The sequence below is a fragment of the Telopea speciosissima genome, chromosome 5 (genome assembly GCF_018873765.1).
Source record: "Telopea speciosissima isolate NSW1024214 ecotype Mountain lineage chromosome 5, Tspe_v1, whole genome shotgun sequence".
Taxonomy (NCBI): Eukaryota; Viridiplantae; Streptophyta; class Magnoliopsida; order Proteales; family Proteaceae; genus Telopea; species Telopea speciosissima.
The window spans coordinates 50659259-50676083 of record NC_057920.1 but is presented as its reverse complement, the minus strand read 5'-3'; the positions used below and the strand labels follow the sequence as shown (position 1 = coordinate 50676083).

Sequence of the window (16825 nt, the reverse complement as noted above, 5' to 3'; positions counted from 1 at the left end):
ACCACACTTGCGAGAGACCTTCCCGAGCCCTGGTTAGCTAGGATTTACATGTGGATTCAAAAAATTGGGCATGAGACCACCCATAAAACCATCCTATCTCTGAAATCTTATACTTAGAAGAATTAAGAGAGACCTTTTGGGGATTCGTCCCTTTACTTATTTAACCCTGTTCTCACTCTTTATTTAGGTTTAAAGTTCCCATCTTGTGTCATGTTACTTAATCGCGGCGACAACTTGTAACTTCAGGACATAACACATATTATGAGTGGGTTTGATTTGTTTGGGCTTGCTATTATTATTAATTTCATATGTACTATGCTATTAGTATATTTTATTAAGCATGATTGTGCATTTTGCATACTTTATTAAATGATTGATATGATGATGTTGTTGTTGTTTTCTATTCTTTATTGGGTTACGGTGTCGGTGAATGCCGGTGCCGGAACCCCAGAATACATATATTATACCTTTGATTGAATGTCATATTGAACTGTATGCGTCGTGCCATGCTGATACCCGGATGCTAAACCAGATGAAAAGTTGATGCACCCGGATTACCTCTCGGGACGATAGGACTTGCATGTAGTATATCTGCGGCTAGGACTTTGTACCCTTATGCTAGGACCTTTACCAATAGGGGTTTAGGTGTTGGGTAATCAAAACTCCAGATTTTGTGGAGGTGGGAGAGGCCAGTCATGGTAGTAATGGTTATTCGGGTTTGCCACTGGAATGTTTTGGTGGCATTGTTTGGCGTAAGCCCCCTGGTGACAATTGAGGTTCATTGTGGCGATAAGTTAAATGACCCACGGTGTTTTTCGAGTTATCACAGTAGCATATACCTCTGACTTAGTTGTGTGATAGGTGGAAAAATAGAATTAACATGTGCATGCATCATTGGACTATGTGAATTGTGTGTTTGTGCATCCCCATCCCCTCACTGGCTCAGTGGAGCTAACCCCCTCGTGTACACTCTTTTTAGATCATGATGCCGGTACGGAGGAGTCGGAAGCTGTGTTTGAGGAACATGGCGACGGGTGTCCTTGTGACGATTGCGCCTACGGCGTGAGGATACTTGAGACTTGTTCCCCTTTTGTTATTTTAGGGCTTAAAGCCCGTGTATAAATATTTACTGTTATACCCTTGTTGATAGTTATTAGATGGTCATGGGAAAGGTATTAATTACAGTATTTATCATTTAGCCTTTGAACATCTTGTAACTATTTGATTTTATACGCTTCCGCAAAACTATTGATCTTTTGGAATGTAATATTCCCTTTCTGCATTCTGATATTATATGGTTTTAATATTGGTTATGACTGTGCATTGGGACATTGTGTCAGTGATCCTGGTAGCTTAATGGGATGACACGCGTCGTCCTAGTCACCCTTTATATTATATTATATCCCTTGTCTGGGATAGGGGCGTGACAACAATTGTCCTAAAATGAGCAAGATCCGTTAAAAGTCTTAGAATTGAACAAAAAAATTAAAATTTCATGATAGTTCAATATATGACACAATGAGGGTTGACAATGTTGCCGGGTTTTTTTTTTTTTTTTTTTTTTTTTTATTTTAAAGTTTTTCTTTTGGTAAATTTACAAAACACCCCCTGAAAATGGGCTGATACTCAGATCACCCCCTCATATTTGAAAATACTCAGATCACCCCCTCTACACTAACTGTGTTAGTTATTGGTGTAAAAGGACTATTTTACCCTTATACTAAATCATTAGAATTAAATTTACAATACTACCCTCATCAAGTATGGCACTGATCTGCTCATTGGTGAACTTAACGTCAGAGGTGGGTTTACAATTTTGTAGAGGATAGGTGGGTTGTAGGGGTGGAGGTGGGGCGGTGGATTGTGATGAAGAACAGGGGAATGTGACTAATCCCAAAAATCCTGCACTATTTCGGTTAGAGCTTCATGTGTTTTGGACTTTTAGGGTTTCAGAATTTTGAGGGTCCCAATTCTGTGGACCAGCCGGCGTCGGAGTAGACACTGAGGTTTATCCCCCTTCATCCTCCCATCCTTGGCCTGCTTCGCTTTGAGCCTCTTCACCAGAATCTCCAAATCATGGATGATCTTCCACAACACCGTCATCGTGGGTACTGTGTGTTCTCCCGTCTCGATCTTTTCTTCTCCATATCAGCCACTTCAAAGAAAATCTAAGTGAACCCTCTGTTTTTTTCCACTAAGATTCATGTTTCGCACCGAGCAATTCTCAATGAAACCCACTTCGATCAATGCAAACTGTGGGGGACTCGCTTCCTGGGACCAGGGAGGTGGAAGAATAGGAGAAGATGAGGGTTGCCTGGCTATGCTTAGGTAAGATCGATGGAGGCCGTGGGTGAGATCAAGGTTGCGGTTAGATGGAGTGGGGCTAGAGAGTTTAAATCTTCCCCCACCACATGACGTTATTAGCAACTCATAAATATAAGAGAGATAAAGAGAGAATTCTGTTGAGTAACTAACGAGAAGGAATGGAATGAGATCGGGTCATCAGATGCATCGATTAAAACAACGATCTTTTGATGGATAGAGATATCCAGAGACCCTACCTTTTATCTCTCTTTAAAGGCTTTTTTGAATTTCTTATGAGTATTGAACTCGAAGAAGTGAAGAGTCATGAGTGAAAACCATGCCCTCTCCCACGATACTGGACAACCCTTTAATTACTTCTCTTTCTCTCTCTTTTCTTCTTCTTCGTTTAAGCTATGAGCTTTGCTTTAAATGGGGTTGAACAAAGAAGTCTCTTTCAAAGTACCAAAAAACAAAAGAAGGTAGTAGAAGAGGATGAAAGAGGAGAAGAAACACTCAAATTTCTTATAAAGAATCGAGATTTTTTCTTCTGCAATTTTGTAGAGCAGGTGGCCACTCCGGGATTTGCAAGTTTCTACCTGCAATTTTGAAACCCTATAAGTTGCAGAGATTAAGTTGCAGGTCATGTGAGGAAGAAGATGGATATTGGGGGTTTTAGATTCAAGGGTAAAATAGTAACTCTACATTTGGGGAAGAAGGAGAGGGAATATTCCCTCTCTGATTTTTTATTTTAATTAAGAAAAAAGAGAGTACATGTTGGGTATTAGATCTAAGGGTAAAATAGTAATTATACTCTTCTCAAGGGTAGTTTAGGGTTTTCAAAAAATTTAACTAGCTTACTTCATCAGTTAACTAACGGTAGGGTCTAATTTGAGTATAGGGCTCTAATGGGTGATCTGAGTATCGGCCCATTATCAGGGGGTGTTTCATAAATTTCCCTTTTCTTTTTCATTTTCATTTTGATTCCCATGAGCGACGTTTCTCTCTCTCCATTGTTGATCACCGAGTTTAGCATCCATGGATTCCACGGGTTAAGAACAAAGTTTTTGTACCTATAGGAATACCTAGTTTCTCCCAAGCTTGGACCTCACAACATGTGAGATTTACTCGAAAGAAAATGGAATCGAACATTGATTCAATTTTTATCTACAACTTACCCATTCCAATTCTATTTTTATTTTCAACCAGAGAAGGAAAATTAGAGGGATAAATCGTCCGCCATACGACATTTTCTTGGGTTCCCTTGGAAGTTCTACTGCCTGAGACACGAGTCACGACCTCTGAAAACTGATTCAATGACCTTATTACCCTCAAGATATTATTGTTGTGATTTTTAATTTTTGGTAACAACTGTACATCTAGAGTAAATGACATTTTAATCCCCACCCCTGGAAAATGACATCTATCTAACATAAGGGTTTAAGAGAGTGGTAACAACATCGGTTACAAACAGCTTTACCCTTAAAAAGGCAAAAATGGAATTTTCTTAATAATAAAAACCCTCCAAATCACAGCACCCCTAAAATCGATTCTCTTCCCCTTCGGTCATCCATCCTTCCCACTCTGCGCTATTTCCTGCATTTCCTGCAAGTCATCCCCAAATTGAAAAAAAAAACCCAGTTGAAGGATCAAGGAGATCTGAAGTCCCTAAACCCCTTCTCTTTCCCTTCGGCCTTCCCACTCTTCGCCGTTTCCTTCATCTCATCACCAAATCGAAAGTGTGAAGGCGAGATTGCGAGAATAGTTGAAACATTGCGGCTCTGAAGGCGATTTGTGGTTGGTAACAGAATCCTCTGCGACTCTGATAGTCTGCTCTCCTTTTCCTTCTACAGTATACTGTGCTCTTTCTTCATTGTTTCTTCTACGAATACGATAGGCATATGGTCGACATTATTGACTTCTATGTTTAGCAGGAACCAAGAGCAATCAATATCCCAATTTTGAAATCCTAAATACAATCGCATTGTTGGTGCATTTCAAAGGCACTAGAACTTCTGCGAGAAATGAGCATGTTCTATGGCTGAGAGAAATGAGCATGCTTTAAAGATTCAAGAATGGATCTGTCTTCATAAGCTTTGTGCCAACTTCTTTCATGATCTGTAGGCTCTGTATTCCGTGGCTTGGTTGCAATATAACTTACTCTCTAAAATCTTTAAGTTAATTTTATGTACTAAAGGCCTAATTTGTTTGTCAATCTACCATACCTACTCTGCTGGAAGTTTCAATGGTCAGAAGACCTTTAAACCTGTAGATGCATTGTATTTCTCTATTGGGCATTTTGCACTATTGGGCATAGTCATTAGACCTTTAAACCTGTAGATTCCATTGAATTTGGAATTGATGTTGGATGATAGCAGATGATATATTTTGGAAGTTTGGATTTTGGAACTTATAATTGGTGTGGAATATATTTCATTAATGTTGGACGTTTAATTGTTTTGGACATTAGATGCAAGTTTTTAAGTAATATTTCCCTAATTTATAAGAATATACTGCCATTTTTTGGGCCCCTTTTTTTTATTTTTTTTTTAAAGCTACACGTTTAAAACGTGTACCGTCCATTTCCGTTTTTAACTGTTCTTCATTTATTGGACCGTACTGTTTTTTATATTACGCTGTTTAAAACATGTACCTTGGACTCCGTTTTTTTGCCATTCCCGTTTTTGCTAACTATGGTTCAGCCAACTAATGGATTCAAATGTTCTTGTTCATGTTCTTCCTAAACCCTTGCGCTCTCCCTTGATCATGTCTTGTTGCCGTTTTGACATGCAAGAGTCGTGACCTTCTCATCTTCAATCATGAAGCTCATACAATCCCTAACTGGTATATCTCAGTAATCTCACCTCGCTTTTCAGTCAATGCAGTGCTTCAATCACAAACATTGCATCAACTTTTGATTCATTCTGTTATTTGGTGTCCATTACATCTCATTACAGGGCACCGTCGAGCATTGGTTCGAGTTCTTGGGCTCCGTACTTTTGCTGCTTCGACGGAAGAATACGCGAAGAGAAATTATGCAAACAACATTTCAGAGTATAACACCGTTGTGGGTTCTCTAACTGCTCAACGAAGGTTACATTCACTTCACCTCTTATACCCCCTTTTGTTACTATTGTTCTTCTATTGTATGATTAATGTTTTCTTCAGGCATTTCTTGCTGAGAGATGTCTACGATGATATGATGCTCGATGGAGTACAGCCAACTAGAGATACCTTTCACTCGCTGATCATTGGCACTATGAAGGGAGCTCGCTTACAGGATGCTTTCTACTTCAGAGAAGAAATGAAGGCAATGGGTTTGTTACCTGATGTAAGTATGATCTTCAACTTTTCGAAGTTACTAATAAACTGATGTTGCATTATTTACCCTAACAGGAGTTCATATATCTCTGAAAATTTTGAAGAGAGTACGAGACATAAATTTACACCTACAATTCAGTATCCACATAAGGGTGTAGATCATTCTAAGTTGCTGGTAATTTCCGTATAGCTGTACTTTTGATTGTGCATGAATTCACCCACTGCAACTATCTGTTCTGCGGACCATTTGATTGTTTGCGATTCAGCAGTGGTATTTGGTGTGTAATGTTGAATCTGTCTAACGTTATCGCTTAGGTACATTTATCAGGAAGCTTCTAGTTAAGGTTGCAACAGAGATTGAATTGGTGTTTAGATAATTTGGTAACATTTAATTTTTACGGATACCAGTTTGGAGGAAACCAGAAAAATATTGTTTCCTTTAACAATTAGCAGTATCTAGTGACTAGTGGTTGTGGTACCACAGGGTGGAAACACTATCATTTTTTTCCCACCTGAATGAGTGGGAATTCCAATCCAACCTACCACATCAAATCTCTAATACTCTCTTACTGAACATTTAGTTTTTGTTGAATTCTAAATAATAAGGGCATGAATGCGACACACAGCAACGTGTAGAGTGGTGCAATATCCCCTCCTTGCTGTCTTCTTGGAATGTGCTGGACCACCTTAGAGGTGAGCAGAGTCTTTGATCCTAGAACCGGCTCTTTTGTTGAGGTTCCTCTACAGAGTGATGAAACAAAGTTTTCAATTTGCATTTAATTGTGGGAATTCCAATCCAATCAACCAAATTGAATCTCTAATAATCTCTTACCGAATATTTAGGATTTGTTGATTTTCAGTATTTATTGGTTTTTTTACGTTTTTGTTTCCTTTGAAGCTTCACAAGCTAGTATTTGTTCTACATCAAGTTGAGTTTTTATATGGTCATCAAGACTTGTTCTATGTTTTAGGTTTCTTTATACAACTTCTTGATCTCAACATGTGGAAAATGCAACAACTCTGACCCTGCAGTACATGTAAGGTTTACTGTTTCTCTTTTCATCTTTTCATTTAAATTTGTAGTCTTCTTAGTCTTTGCTAGAAGTGTCAGTAAGTGTTTCTTGTGGTTTTCTATTTTAATTCTCTTTTAACTTTTGTTGTAATCTCTGAGTTGAAGATTTTGGAAGAAATGAAGACAAACGAGGTCAAACCAAATGGGCAAACCTATATCTGTCTGCTCAATGCGTGTGCTGCAACTGGCCGATTGGATCGAGTGTATGTTATTTATTTCATGTTCTAATTCCACAGTGTTAGGTTCTTGGTGTCAGGTTTGGTGGCTCCCAGGCCTGCAGTATATTTTTCCTATTGGATGTCTTGTTGGGTGCCACAAAGTGTGCGGGTTTCTAGCCCATCGAACTATCCAATAAGAACTGTTAACTATCTTATGCAGTCTAGGAATTATAACTCCCCCTTGATCATTACGACTGAAGTGATATGTACCATAAATTCTTTAGAAGCTGCATGACCTTTCATATAAAAATATCATCAAATTGGATTTTATTCAGTTGTTCTTTTTTCCCTTTTTAGTGGACAATTGTTAAAAAACATCACATGTCACCCATAAGCAAGCAAGAGCAAAGTCCCATCCTTCATTAATTCTTTTACAGAGTATCCTGAAGATGAGCCCATGGTGTATAGGGGTGGCAATGGGTGCCTGGGTGGTTTGTGTTGTGTTCATGTCATGTCAAGGCACACAATGGGGAATAAGCCTTAACCCAAGCATGTACCAATTTATGAATGGGTTGAAGTCATGAACTCAAACATATCCTGTTTGTTGACTCTCCTACATGAACATGAACCTAGAAAAACAAAAAAGGACATGAACCATCCATTAACAGTTTCAAGTTAACAACTTGCAAACCATGAAGTTCTAAAAGCAACACCATTAAAGTTGGAGAGGGGGGGGGGGGGGGTCGTGGGGGGAACTATACAATATCTTACGTCTCTCAGTTGTTTAGGGCTTAGGAATAAGGGAAAATAAGGATACTGTAGAAGCTTAAAGAAATAGAGTTTTGAGTTGAGGTTTTGAAAATAAATTCAAGAAATGAGGTATAGAGGTTTCTCTATCGAATTGTAATGGAGATTCAGGAGGATGGATGACTGATGTGGTTGAAAGAGATCTAATTCACTTAGTAGATATGTAATGGGGCTGTTGTATGTGCAAAAAATACCAGGGAAATGGAGTCAATGGTGGTTTACTACTGTGTCGATGGTGAATACCATGAGGAAATGGTTTGGTGATGATTGATGATGATTTTGATATGAAAAATTTGAGTGTGTGTAATCAATTGTAGGGTATGATGCTGCAGCATCATAGAGAAGAATTCTTATGATTTGACTGGTCATTATAAACTAATTATTCAGTAAATTTTACTATTGAAAATTGGTTACTTGTGTCTCTTTTGTAGGTCTTAATCTTGAATGGTAAAAACTTTTCTATTTTGCAAGATATTTGTGCCATTTGGAAGATATTTTAGTTACCTATTTAATGATTGCAAGATGTTGCAATTCCCAGCTATTGGAAAGTTATGACAGACTTTCTACTGGAGTGTTATTCTGTGATAGGAGTTTTGCTTTAGAAATTTTAATTGGATTAGGGGTTCTACCTATTGGTGTGTTTTTGTCTTAAATTACTATTCTTATTGTTTTGGAAAGTGGTTAGCAGTTATGCAGATTTCCAGCCATGCCAGGAGAAGAAAGAGGAGAAAACGGCCAGCATAGCCTTTGGTTAGATCTGGTCCAACTTTGAACCTGTTTCCTAGTTCTTTCCAAACCCTACAGTTTAGTTCTGGTTCACCCAAGTAACCAGAAATCATGGGCTCTATTTAATTTGTTATTAGTGTGTTGCTATTAGTCAGGCTGGACTAGGTTACTAAAATTACAGTCCTGTTTTTAAGCTGTTTTTCTTATTATGTGAGTTTCTAGTCAGTTCATGTTTCCTTTTCAGTTCAAGATTGGTTTAAGCCTCTCCTTTTTTGAGTCCGAATATGCAAGCAGTATTCTATATAAGTATGTAAGGGGCTACTCCCTGAATTTCTCAGGTGGATTCCCGATTGTTCTCTCTCCTTTATCTATCTTTTCTCCTGCAAACAGGTCAAAATTTCTATACCTGCGATTCTATTGCCTGTCTGTTGTGTTTCTATATCTATTATGTTCACATGATTAATAGTTGCATTAATTCCCTTTCTGATCTAGTTATGCTTGCTAAGATTCATCTGTTTTGAATCCTAGGTTCAGTTTCTGTTTAAAGTTCAGTTTTCTCAATCGATATTAGAATCCTGGTTCAACTCTACTTTCTAAAATCTGGTTTCTGAACTTTCTATTTTTGTTTTCTGTTCCTAATTTCAGTTTCAATTTCTAAATTTCTGAGTTTTTAAATTTGAGTTACTAATTATAGTTTCTGTTTTTTTGTCTGGTTTTTGGTAACCTGCTAAAAGCAGGATCAACCTTTGGATCTTCTACGAACTTTGCTGGATTATTCTTCATGCTTATTGGGCCATGCGATCAGACTATTAGCCTATCAGATTTGTCTTTGTTTAGTTATTGGATTTCCCCTGAATCTGGTTTGGTTCCTTCCCTGTGATTCTGGTTTTACAGGAGGTTTTCTAAACCCTGAACCCTTAGGTGCTTAGGTCCCCCATTAGCGTTGCATTCATCAGAGTTGCTAACCTTTAATTAGAGATAATTAGGATTTTTTTCTTCTCAAGAGTCAAAATAAAATTTGTGTCAGGACATAGGTTCGTGTTATTACCTATATAAAGCATTCTAGCAACTTTATTTTGGTTTGAATTGTTTGGTTTTTTGGTTAGGTTTAAGGGAATAGTTCTCTTCTAAGTGGCTAATAGTCGAGTCCAGATCAGCTCCACATGTGGAGAGTATTTACACTCCACATATTGTGATAAGCCGACACATGTACAAGCCACAACCTCTTAAATTTGTCTTTTTTTTTTTTAAATGTCAAAGAATGGTGGGACCCATCATCTTCCTCAACTACTGCCCTTTTCTTCTTCGCGAATTCCACCACCCCATCCCCACTCTTCTTCCCAACCTACCCTCTGCAACTACCACCCCACGTCCCCCCTTTTTTCATTCAGTTTAAACTACCACCCTTCTTCTTCTTCTTCTTCGTGAATTCCACCGTCCCATCCCCGTTCTTCTTCCCAACCTACCCTCTGCAACTACCGCCCCAACCCCACCCGTCCCTTTTTTTCAGTCAGTTTAGGGTTTATCTGTTTTTTTAGTGCATTACATTGGGTAAAGACTTGGAGTTATCTGAATGTGTGTTGGAGGAACATAATAGACTCTGTAGTCAAAACCCTTCAAAAGTTTCAGAGGGGAAATTCCCTGTTGGGTCTTGCGTTTTCCAATAAAAAACTTCCTGTTTTCCTAAATCTTTTGCTGTGATTTAGAGGGGATGCCCATCTTGTTTCTCTTCCTTCTTCCGGCCCCCTTTCACTTCTCCTCCATTCCCTTTCGCTTCTTCTCCCGCTTGTGGCCATACATCGTTTCAGATCCACTGCTGCTCCTCCCCCCACTCTATTTCCATTAACAATGTTCAACTGTACAAACCCCACTCTTGTGACCATGAATACAGTTTTCATGCTCTGCAATTTAACTCATAGGGCATGGGAAGCAAAGGGTATCCAGAAGTCATTAGGATACTGGTTTGACAATACTTTTGTTTGGAAGCAATTTTGAGTCATTTGTGAATTATAGCGTTGCAGTAAGTGTCGAGCGACGAGGCTTTGGACGAATATGTAGCTGTTGATGTCCGTTTTCTCTGCAACCCACGAAGAAGAAGAAGAAGAAGAAGAAGAAGAAGAAGAAGAAGAAGAAGAAGAAGAAGAAGAAGAAGAAGAAGAATCAGAATCAGAATCAGAATCCGGACTCCTAATAGTCAAACGCTAGCTATGTGCATGGTGAACAGAATTCTCTGGCCTTCAATTTTACAGTTCTGTTTTCGGTCCTTTACCAACTGGTTCATGGTTTGTAAATCTACCTACATCAAATGACTGAAAATGAAAGAAGAAGATAGAGGGGGGAAAAGAGATCTATAAAGCTACCTATCTTAACTGTGAGGCAGAACCAATTTACTCATCTATGCAAGGCTAGTTTGTATATTATGTATGAGAATTATGTGCTCAAAGTCTACTGAATACTTATTTCATAACAATCAAATATCCCAGCTGGAAATAAAGCCAACTTCCCTAACTACCTTAATTTCCTGAGTTTTTACGACCCATCTCACTAACACTACTGGGCCGACTCATTGAATCTTTCAGAAAACCAACAACGCAATTATGTCAGAAACTGTTTTAAACCTCAAAACTGCTAACTATAACCTATGAAACACAAGAATTCCCCAAGAAAGTTCACTCTATAGGCACCCCAATAGCCCTCAAATCAGACAAGATAGTGCAACCATATGATACAGGCTTTATTCTTCATCTTTCTGCATTGACCTCTCTGTACCTATCACATGTATTAGAAACTCAGTTTTTTAATGGTGAACCAGAGGGGTAGTTCAGACAAAATGAGGGAAAGTGGATAATGAGGGAAGGAGAAACTGAAGCCTCTAACCCTGATACTGTCTGTTCTATTAGAAACATAAGCAAGTTGCATGAGCGTGAGTAGGTTAAAGCTTCAACATACACATGTTTGACTGGAAATTGACATGAATACATTTACGACCAAGCCAAACACTCAAAATTGTTGTTGTGAATTTGTGCTCGTGCTGGGATAGGTTTGTTGCATTGGGAATTGCACCCTTAATGAGTGTAGACATGTGCTGACTATAGTCATGTTCTTATGAGTGAATTAACTTCTCACAACGAATCTAATTTTTCCTATTTTTCATTGGTGTTCCACTAGAGTTTTTGCTGATTCTGCCTAAATACATTGTTTGTTGATCGATAATCATTGGCTGTCCTGCTGATGTTATAGGTATGCAATTGTCCGAGATATGACTGCAGCTGGTCTTGGTTTAAACAAGTTTTGCTATGCTGGACTTATAGCCGCACATAGAAACAAGACACCCACAACGGATGACACTACTGCAAAAGTACATGAGATATAGTATCAATTTTTTTTTTACATATATTCTTACTTTTTTTTTTTGTTTCTAATCTATTCCCCGTAATGGAAAACATTTTGTTTTTAATGTTTGCTTTCTTGGAATAGATTATTGAGTTTGTTGAACAGTCGAAGGGCTGGTCTTCAGTCGATGCTTCCAGCGATAGTGCCGAAAATGTGATGATGGGTGTCCCTGAGGAAGAACTATATAATCTCCCAACAGCAGAATTTGTGCATAGACGTTCATTTCTAAATAGACAGCTGACAGTTTATCATGTTGCATTTCATGCTTGTGCAGAGCTTAAGAGTCTAGAGGTATAATTTTGATAACCATATTAAGCGTTATAACCTCGGATTATTTGAGATTCAACTGTGCAATGAGTGAATAAAGACATTTATATAGTGTAGATATCCAAACATCTGGTTAATTTTTTGGTCTGGCCCGTTAGCCAGTATTCTTATTGTGTCCAAGAGTGTAAAATCATCATCAATATTATAACTTATACTACAACTTCATGTCAATCAAGTCAAAGGATTCTCTTTTTCCTGGTTCTTGTTTATGCCTGGAGCTACCATTGACCTTCTTTCCTTAGACTAATGTGTCAATGTAATTTGGGAACATGGGTTTTCAAATTTGAGGTATTTGTGTTTTGGGTGCAAAAGTTGTGACTACCGGCTATCCCTGAAGTTGCATAATATGTTGGTAAGAGTTGAATGGTGCAATGTTGAAGCAATACATTGCAGACCAGAAGTCACTATGATGTAGATTACAAGTCCATGTGTACCCGCAGGAACAAGCCCCAAAACCAGCCCAGCAAGGTTGTGAAATCGACTGCTGTGAGAAACAACCTGGTCTGATGATGTGGCAAGTATTTGCTGGTTCGATGGAGCATCACCTAATACAGCCTCAGCCCAAGCCCAAAGTGAAGCTTGTAGAAGTTAAAAGACCAAAACACTGTTTATGCACTGTTCACGTGAACAGTGTCACAGCCCCTTATTTTGTCTTAGTGGAGTATGATTAGAAGATCCAATGGGGCCCAAGACCAGATTGCATGAAGACTTTTTAGAATAGTCAATTTTGTCTATGTGTGGAGATTTAGAAGTTTAATTTAGTTTCTAATTTCAGATTTAGAAAGTTGGCTTAAGTTTCTATTTTATTAGTTCTAATTTGTTTTAGTTTTTATTTTGTGGCTGAATTATAAAGCCAAGTAGATTTAGTCAGTTTCTCTTAGGATTTAGTAGTTTCTAATTTATTGAGTTTCTATTTTAGTTTAGTTTTATTTTTGGAAGTTCTATTGTAAGCCGCCTGCCCATTAAAAGACATCAGATTTTAATGAAAGTCAGAATTTAGAGAAAGAATTGTTTGGCCAATTAAGCCATCGTTTGTGGGAGCTCCTCCTATGCTGCAACAGCTGAGATAGCTGTGGGTGGGAGACCCAGGGTGAGAAGCCCATCCCCCTACCCCTTTTCGATCGCCATTGCTGCTCCTGCAAACTACCTTGCTCGATTCTCTGATTCCTTGTTGGTGGCTACTACTATTTATGACTGTTGCTGCTTTTGGAAACCTCAACTGAAGACTACTGAGGCTCCCTTATACCTTTTGACTGTTGCTACTACCTGTGACTGCAACAACTACTGAGAACACAATTTGAAGATCTGAATCCATCCTTCTATTGACCCCCAAGACTGTTGCTGCTACTTTCCAATTGAACCAAGGCTGTTGTGTGGACACTCCTCTACCAGAAGGTCAATCGAGTGCTGCTGCTGTGGTCCAAATTGTTGCTACTTTTGCACACCATTAATAGATCCTTATCGTGTTGATCCTGGCTGCAATCGATCTCTCACTGGTTCGAGATCGACTTTTGCATTACACTATGATAATTTGTGGTAAAAAAATGTGGCAAGGGTGATATGAGCTTCAATGCTTCAGTCAATCATGTATGCTTCACAGTCCTCTAAGCATGCATGTGGATAATGCTATTGCTTGACCTGATTGATTGGAGAGGGAGAGAGTGGCTTCTTATATGCTCGTGCTAATGTCCTTGTATGTGATATTGGGAACTTCCCCAAACACTTATTTGGGGATTTACCTTGGGAACCCTTGCAAGTTACCTGCCATGTTGTAATCCTGTTGTGCATAGTTTGGCGGAAAGGTGGGCCAAGGCAATGGCCAGCCGCTTGGACGCTTAGGTGCCTTGGTGTCGCCTTGTTACATCAAGCGTCTTTAGGAAAATAAATGATTTTCTATTAGGGTGCATAGTTTTAGACGTAGTTCTTGGTGTATCATTTGGGGCATCCCTCTTTTTTTGTTATGAAAAAACATTTCCCTCGCTTGTTTTCTTCTATCTTCAGTTCACATGTGTTTCAATGTGAGCCTCGTCAACTTACTAAACATTGTCGATCTCATTACTCATTGCATGATAATAGATCTGATGCTCCCTTTTATATTGTTCATTCTAATGTTTGGGGACCAGCTCTACCACTTTCTTATTTGACTATTATTATTTTGTTACCCTTGTGGATGGTTATTCACACACTTTCTGGGTTTACCTTTTGAAACGTAAGAATGATGTGTGTAATGCCTTTAAGACCTTTTATCGAATGATTTGCACTCAGTTTAAAACCAAACTAAGATTGTCAGGTTGGATAGAGGGGGAGAATATATGTTTGGGGGGCTCTAAAAGTCCTTTAGTGATAATAGTATTCTCCCTAAGCTTGCATGTGTTGATGCACCTCAACAGAATGGAGAAGCTGAATGAAAGAATCATCATCTCTTGAAAATCACAAAGAATTTACTTTTTTTTGCATGCATGTTCCCAAAACCTTCTGGTTTGAAGCTCTCCTTGCTGCCACATTTCTGATGAATCACATGCTATCGAATAGCCTTGGGGTCTAAACCTCTCCCTTAGCAATCCTGTCTCCCCACGCCTCTATCTTCCACGTCTCTCCCTAAGTATTTGGTTGTGTGTGTTATGTCCATGTTCGTAAATCTGACCGCACCAAACTTGATCCTAAAACTCTCAAGTGTATCTTCCTTAGAGACTCTCTTACTGAAAAGCGCTACAAGTGCTTCCACCCCCTTCTTGAAAAAACTTGTATCCCTAGATGTCACTTTCTTTGAATCTGTTCCCTTCTTTTCATCTCAGGTGGCACCTCTTCAAGGGAGAGTTAGTGTGAAAAAGTGTTGGTGCAGCAACCTCTACAAGCTTTCCCTATTCTATCCTTATTCTTTGACATGGGAAAATCTGATGTGGAAAAAAAGACTATGCAAAAAGGCATAGAGGATCCCATAGTTGAAGGGGATGCTCAAACAGGGACTCCTGAGGAAGCAAATAGAAGTGAGAAGGGGAAGGAGCTGATTGTCTACAGAAGAAGGGAGAAGAACACTCCTTTGATCCTTATCCTCTTGATCTAGGTAACACTTCTTCCAATCCCCAAGAGTTAAATCTCCCTATTGCTATTGGAAAGGGAAAAAGATCTTGCACTAACCATCCTATAGCCAAGTTTGTTTCCTATGATTTTATCTCTCCTACTGGCATGTTTTACTCATTTCCCTGCCTTCTACCTTTATTTTGAGGTTATGACTGATCCCAAATGGAAGGAAGCCATGTGTGAGGAGATGAAGGCTCTTGAGAAACTCACTCACCCCTTTGCAACCTAAGGCTGGCCTAGACTACTCCTTTGCTGAGAGCCCATTACCTGACTCTTCCAGTCTTCCTCCATCCCTTCCTCTATGGTGGGCTTGGATTCTGGTCCACCCAACGAGCTCGACCACCCAATTCTCCTTTCTTCCTCACCTGTTGGTGCTGCCTACGCCTCCTCTCCCCCTGTGGCTGACCCCAGAGGTCCCCCTTTCTCCACCAACGCAGCCCTCCTCTCTCTAATGTCCTGCATTTGAATCACTTGGGCCCTTCATTTTTTACCTGAGCTGGGGTCCTCTCCCACTCCTTGTCTTCCATTCTTTCCATCCAGGCTCTTCTCCCTCCCTCTGTTCAGCCCCTCACCCCCCACCCCTCCTACCATTGATCATCCATCCTCCCCCAATTTGTTTTTACCGCTGGTGTCATATAAGCTCCCCTCCATATGCCAAGAAGTTGTCCAACCTAGCCTCTTCCTTGCCCAACATTGAGAGGCGCTTTCCTCTTCCTTCCCTCCCATGCTGATGATTCAGGGGTTCATATGGTCTTCTCAAGGTCTTTTTCCATCGCCCAATCAAGAGGAACTTTGGCCTTGGTTCAAGCTCCAACATGCTGCCTTTCATTGCCTCGGAGGATGGTTTTGGCCTTAGATAGAGAATTGGCATCTGTGCTCATGTCTTTTGCCGGATCTTGTTGTGGTTTGGTGGGCAAGCCTTCATTTATTGCGGCTGTCTGCAATTTCTAGTTCGAGTGCAATCTCTCCAGACGGTCTGCAATGTTTAGATTTGGGTCTTGCCCCTTTCTCTGTTGCAGTCCCTTGCCTCCCTCCCTATGTAAAAGTAGGGTCTTGTAAGTTGTTTGTTCCCTCCCCCCTTCGCTTTGAATTTTTTTATACTACAAAAATACAAAAAAAAATAAAAATCTTGGGAGAAGGTTGATCTTCTAGATGGGCGTGTTCTTATGGGATGTAGATGGATTTTCTCCGTTAAAAATCATTCGGAAGGCAGCATTGAGAGGTACAAGGCTATACTGGTGGCTAAATGATGCAGTTAGGTGTATAGAGTTGATTAGCTAGAAACTTTGTCCCAGTTGCGATTTGCGAAACTTAACTTTGAGAGTGCTCTTATCCTTTGCATTGAATCAGGATTGATCCTTGCATCAATTGGATCTAATAAATGCTTTCCTCAATGGTGATTTGCAAGAAGTGTATATGCTTGTCCCTCTTGGTTTCAAATTTCCTATAGAAAAAGGCAAGGTGTGCAAGTTGAAGAAGTCACTCTGTTGTCTTAAGTAGTCTCCGAAAGCTTCTTTTGAGAGATTCAGGTTGGCAGTGTTAAGAAATGGATACACTCAAAGCCAAGCAGACCACACTTTGTTCATCAAACCAGGCAATGGTAAACTCAAACCTTCATTGTCTAAGTGGATGACATTGT

General features: G+C 39.5%; 1 protein-coding gene and 1 long non-coding RNA gene across 2 annotated transcripts in view; one reads left to right on the top strand and one right to left on the bottom strand.

The window, feature by feature from the left end:
• Positions 1-5049: 5049 nt before the first annotated feature.
• Positions 5050-16825, top strand: part of LOC122662439 (pentatricopeptide repeat-containing protein At4g35850, mitochondrial) — a 39870-nt gene continuing 28094 nt past the window's right edge. Inside the window, exons 1-7 of the mRNA XM_043858071.1 lie at positions 5050-5145; positions 5259-5394; positions 5470-5632; positions 6594-6659; positions 6800-6897; positions 11626-11743; positions 11863-12069. Coding sequence (XP_043714006.1) covers positions 5121-5145; positions 5259-5394; positions 5470-5632; positions 6594-6659; positions 6800-6897; positions 11626-11743; positions 11863-12069 — 813 coding nt within the window. The 5' untranslated portion in view covers positions 5050-5120. The remainder of the gene's footprint in view (positions 5146-5258; positions 5395-5469; positions 5633-6593; positions 6660-6799; positions 6898-11625; positions 11744-11862; positions 12070-16825) is intronic.
• Positions 12251-13792, bottom strand: LOC122662440. Its single transcript, XR_006333023.1, has 2 exons — positions 13626-13792; positions 12251-12509 (listed from the first exon to the last, which is right to left on the bottom strand). It is a non-coding gene; the product is annotated as an uncharacterized LOC122662440 (long non-coding RNA).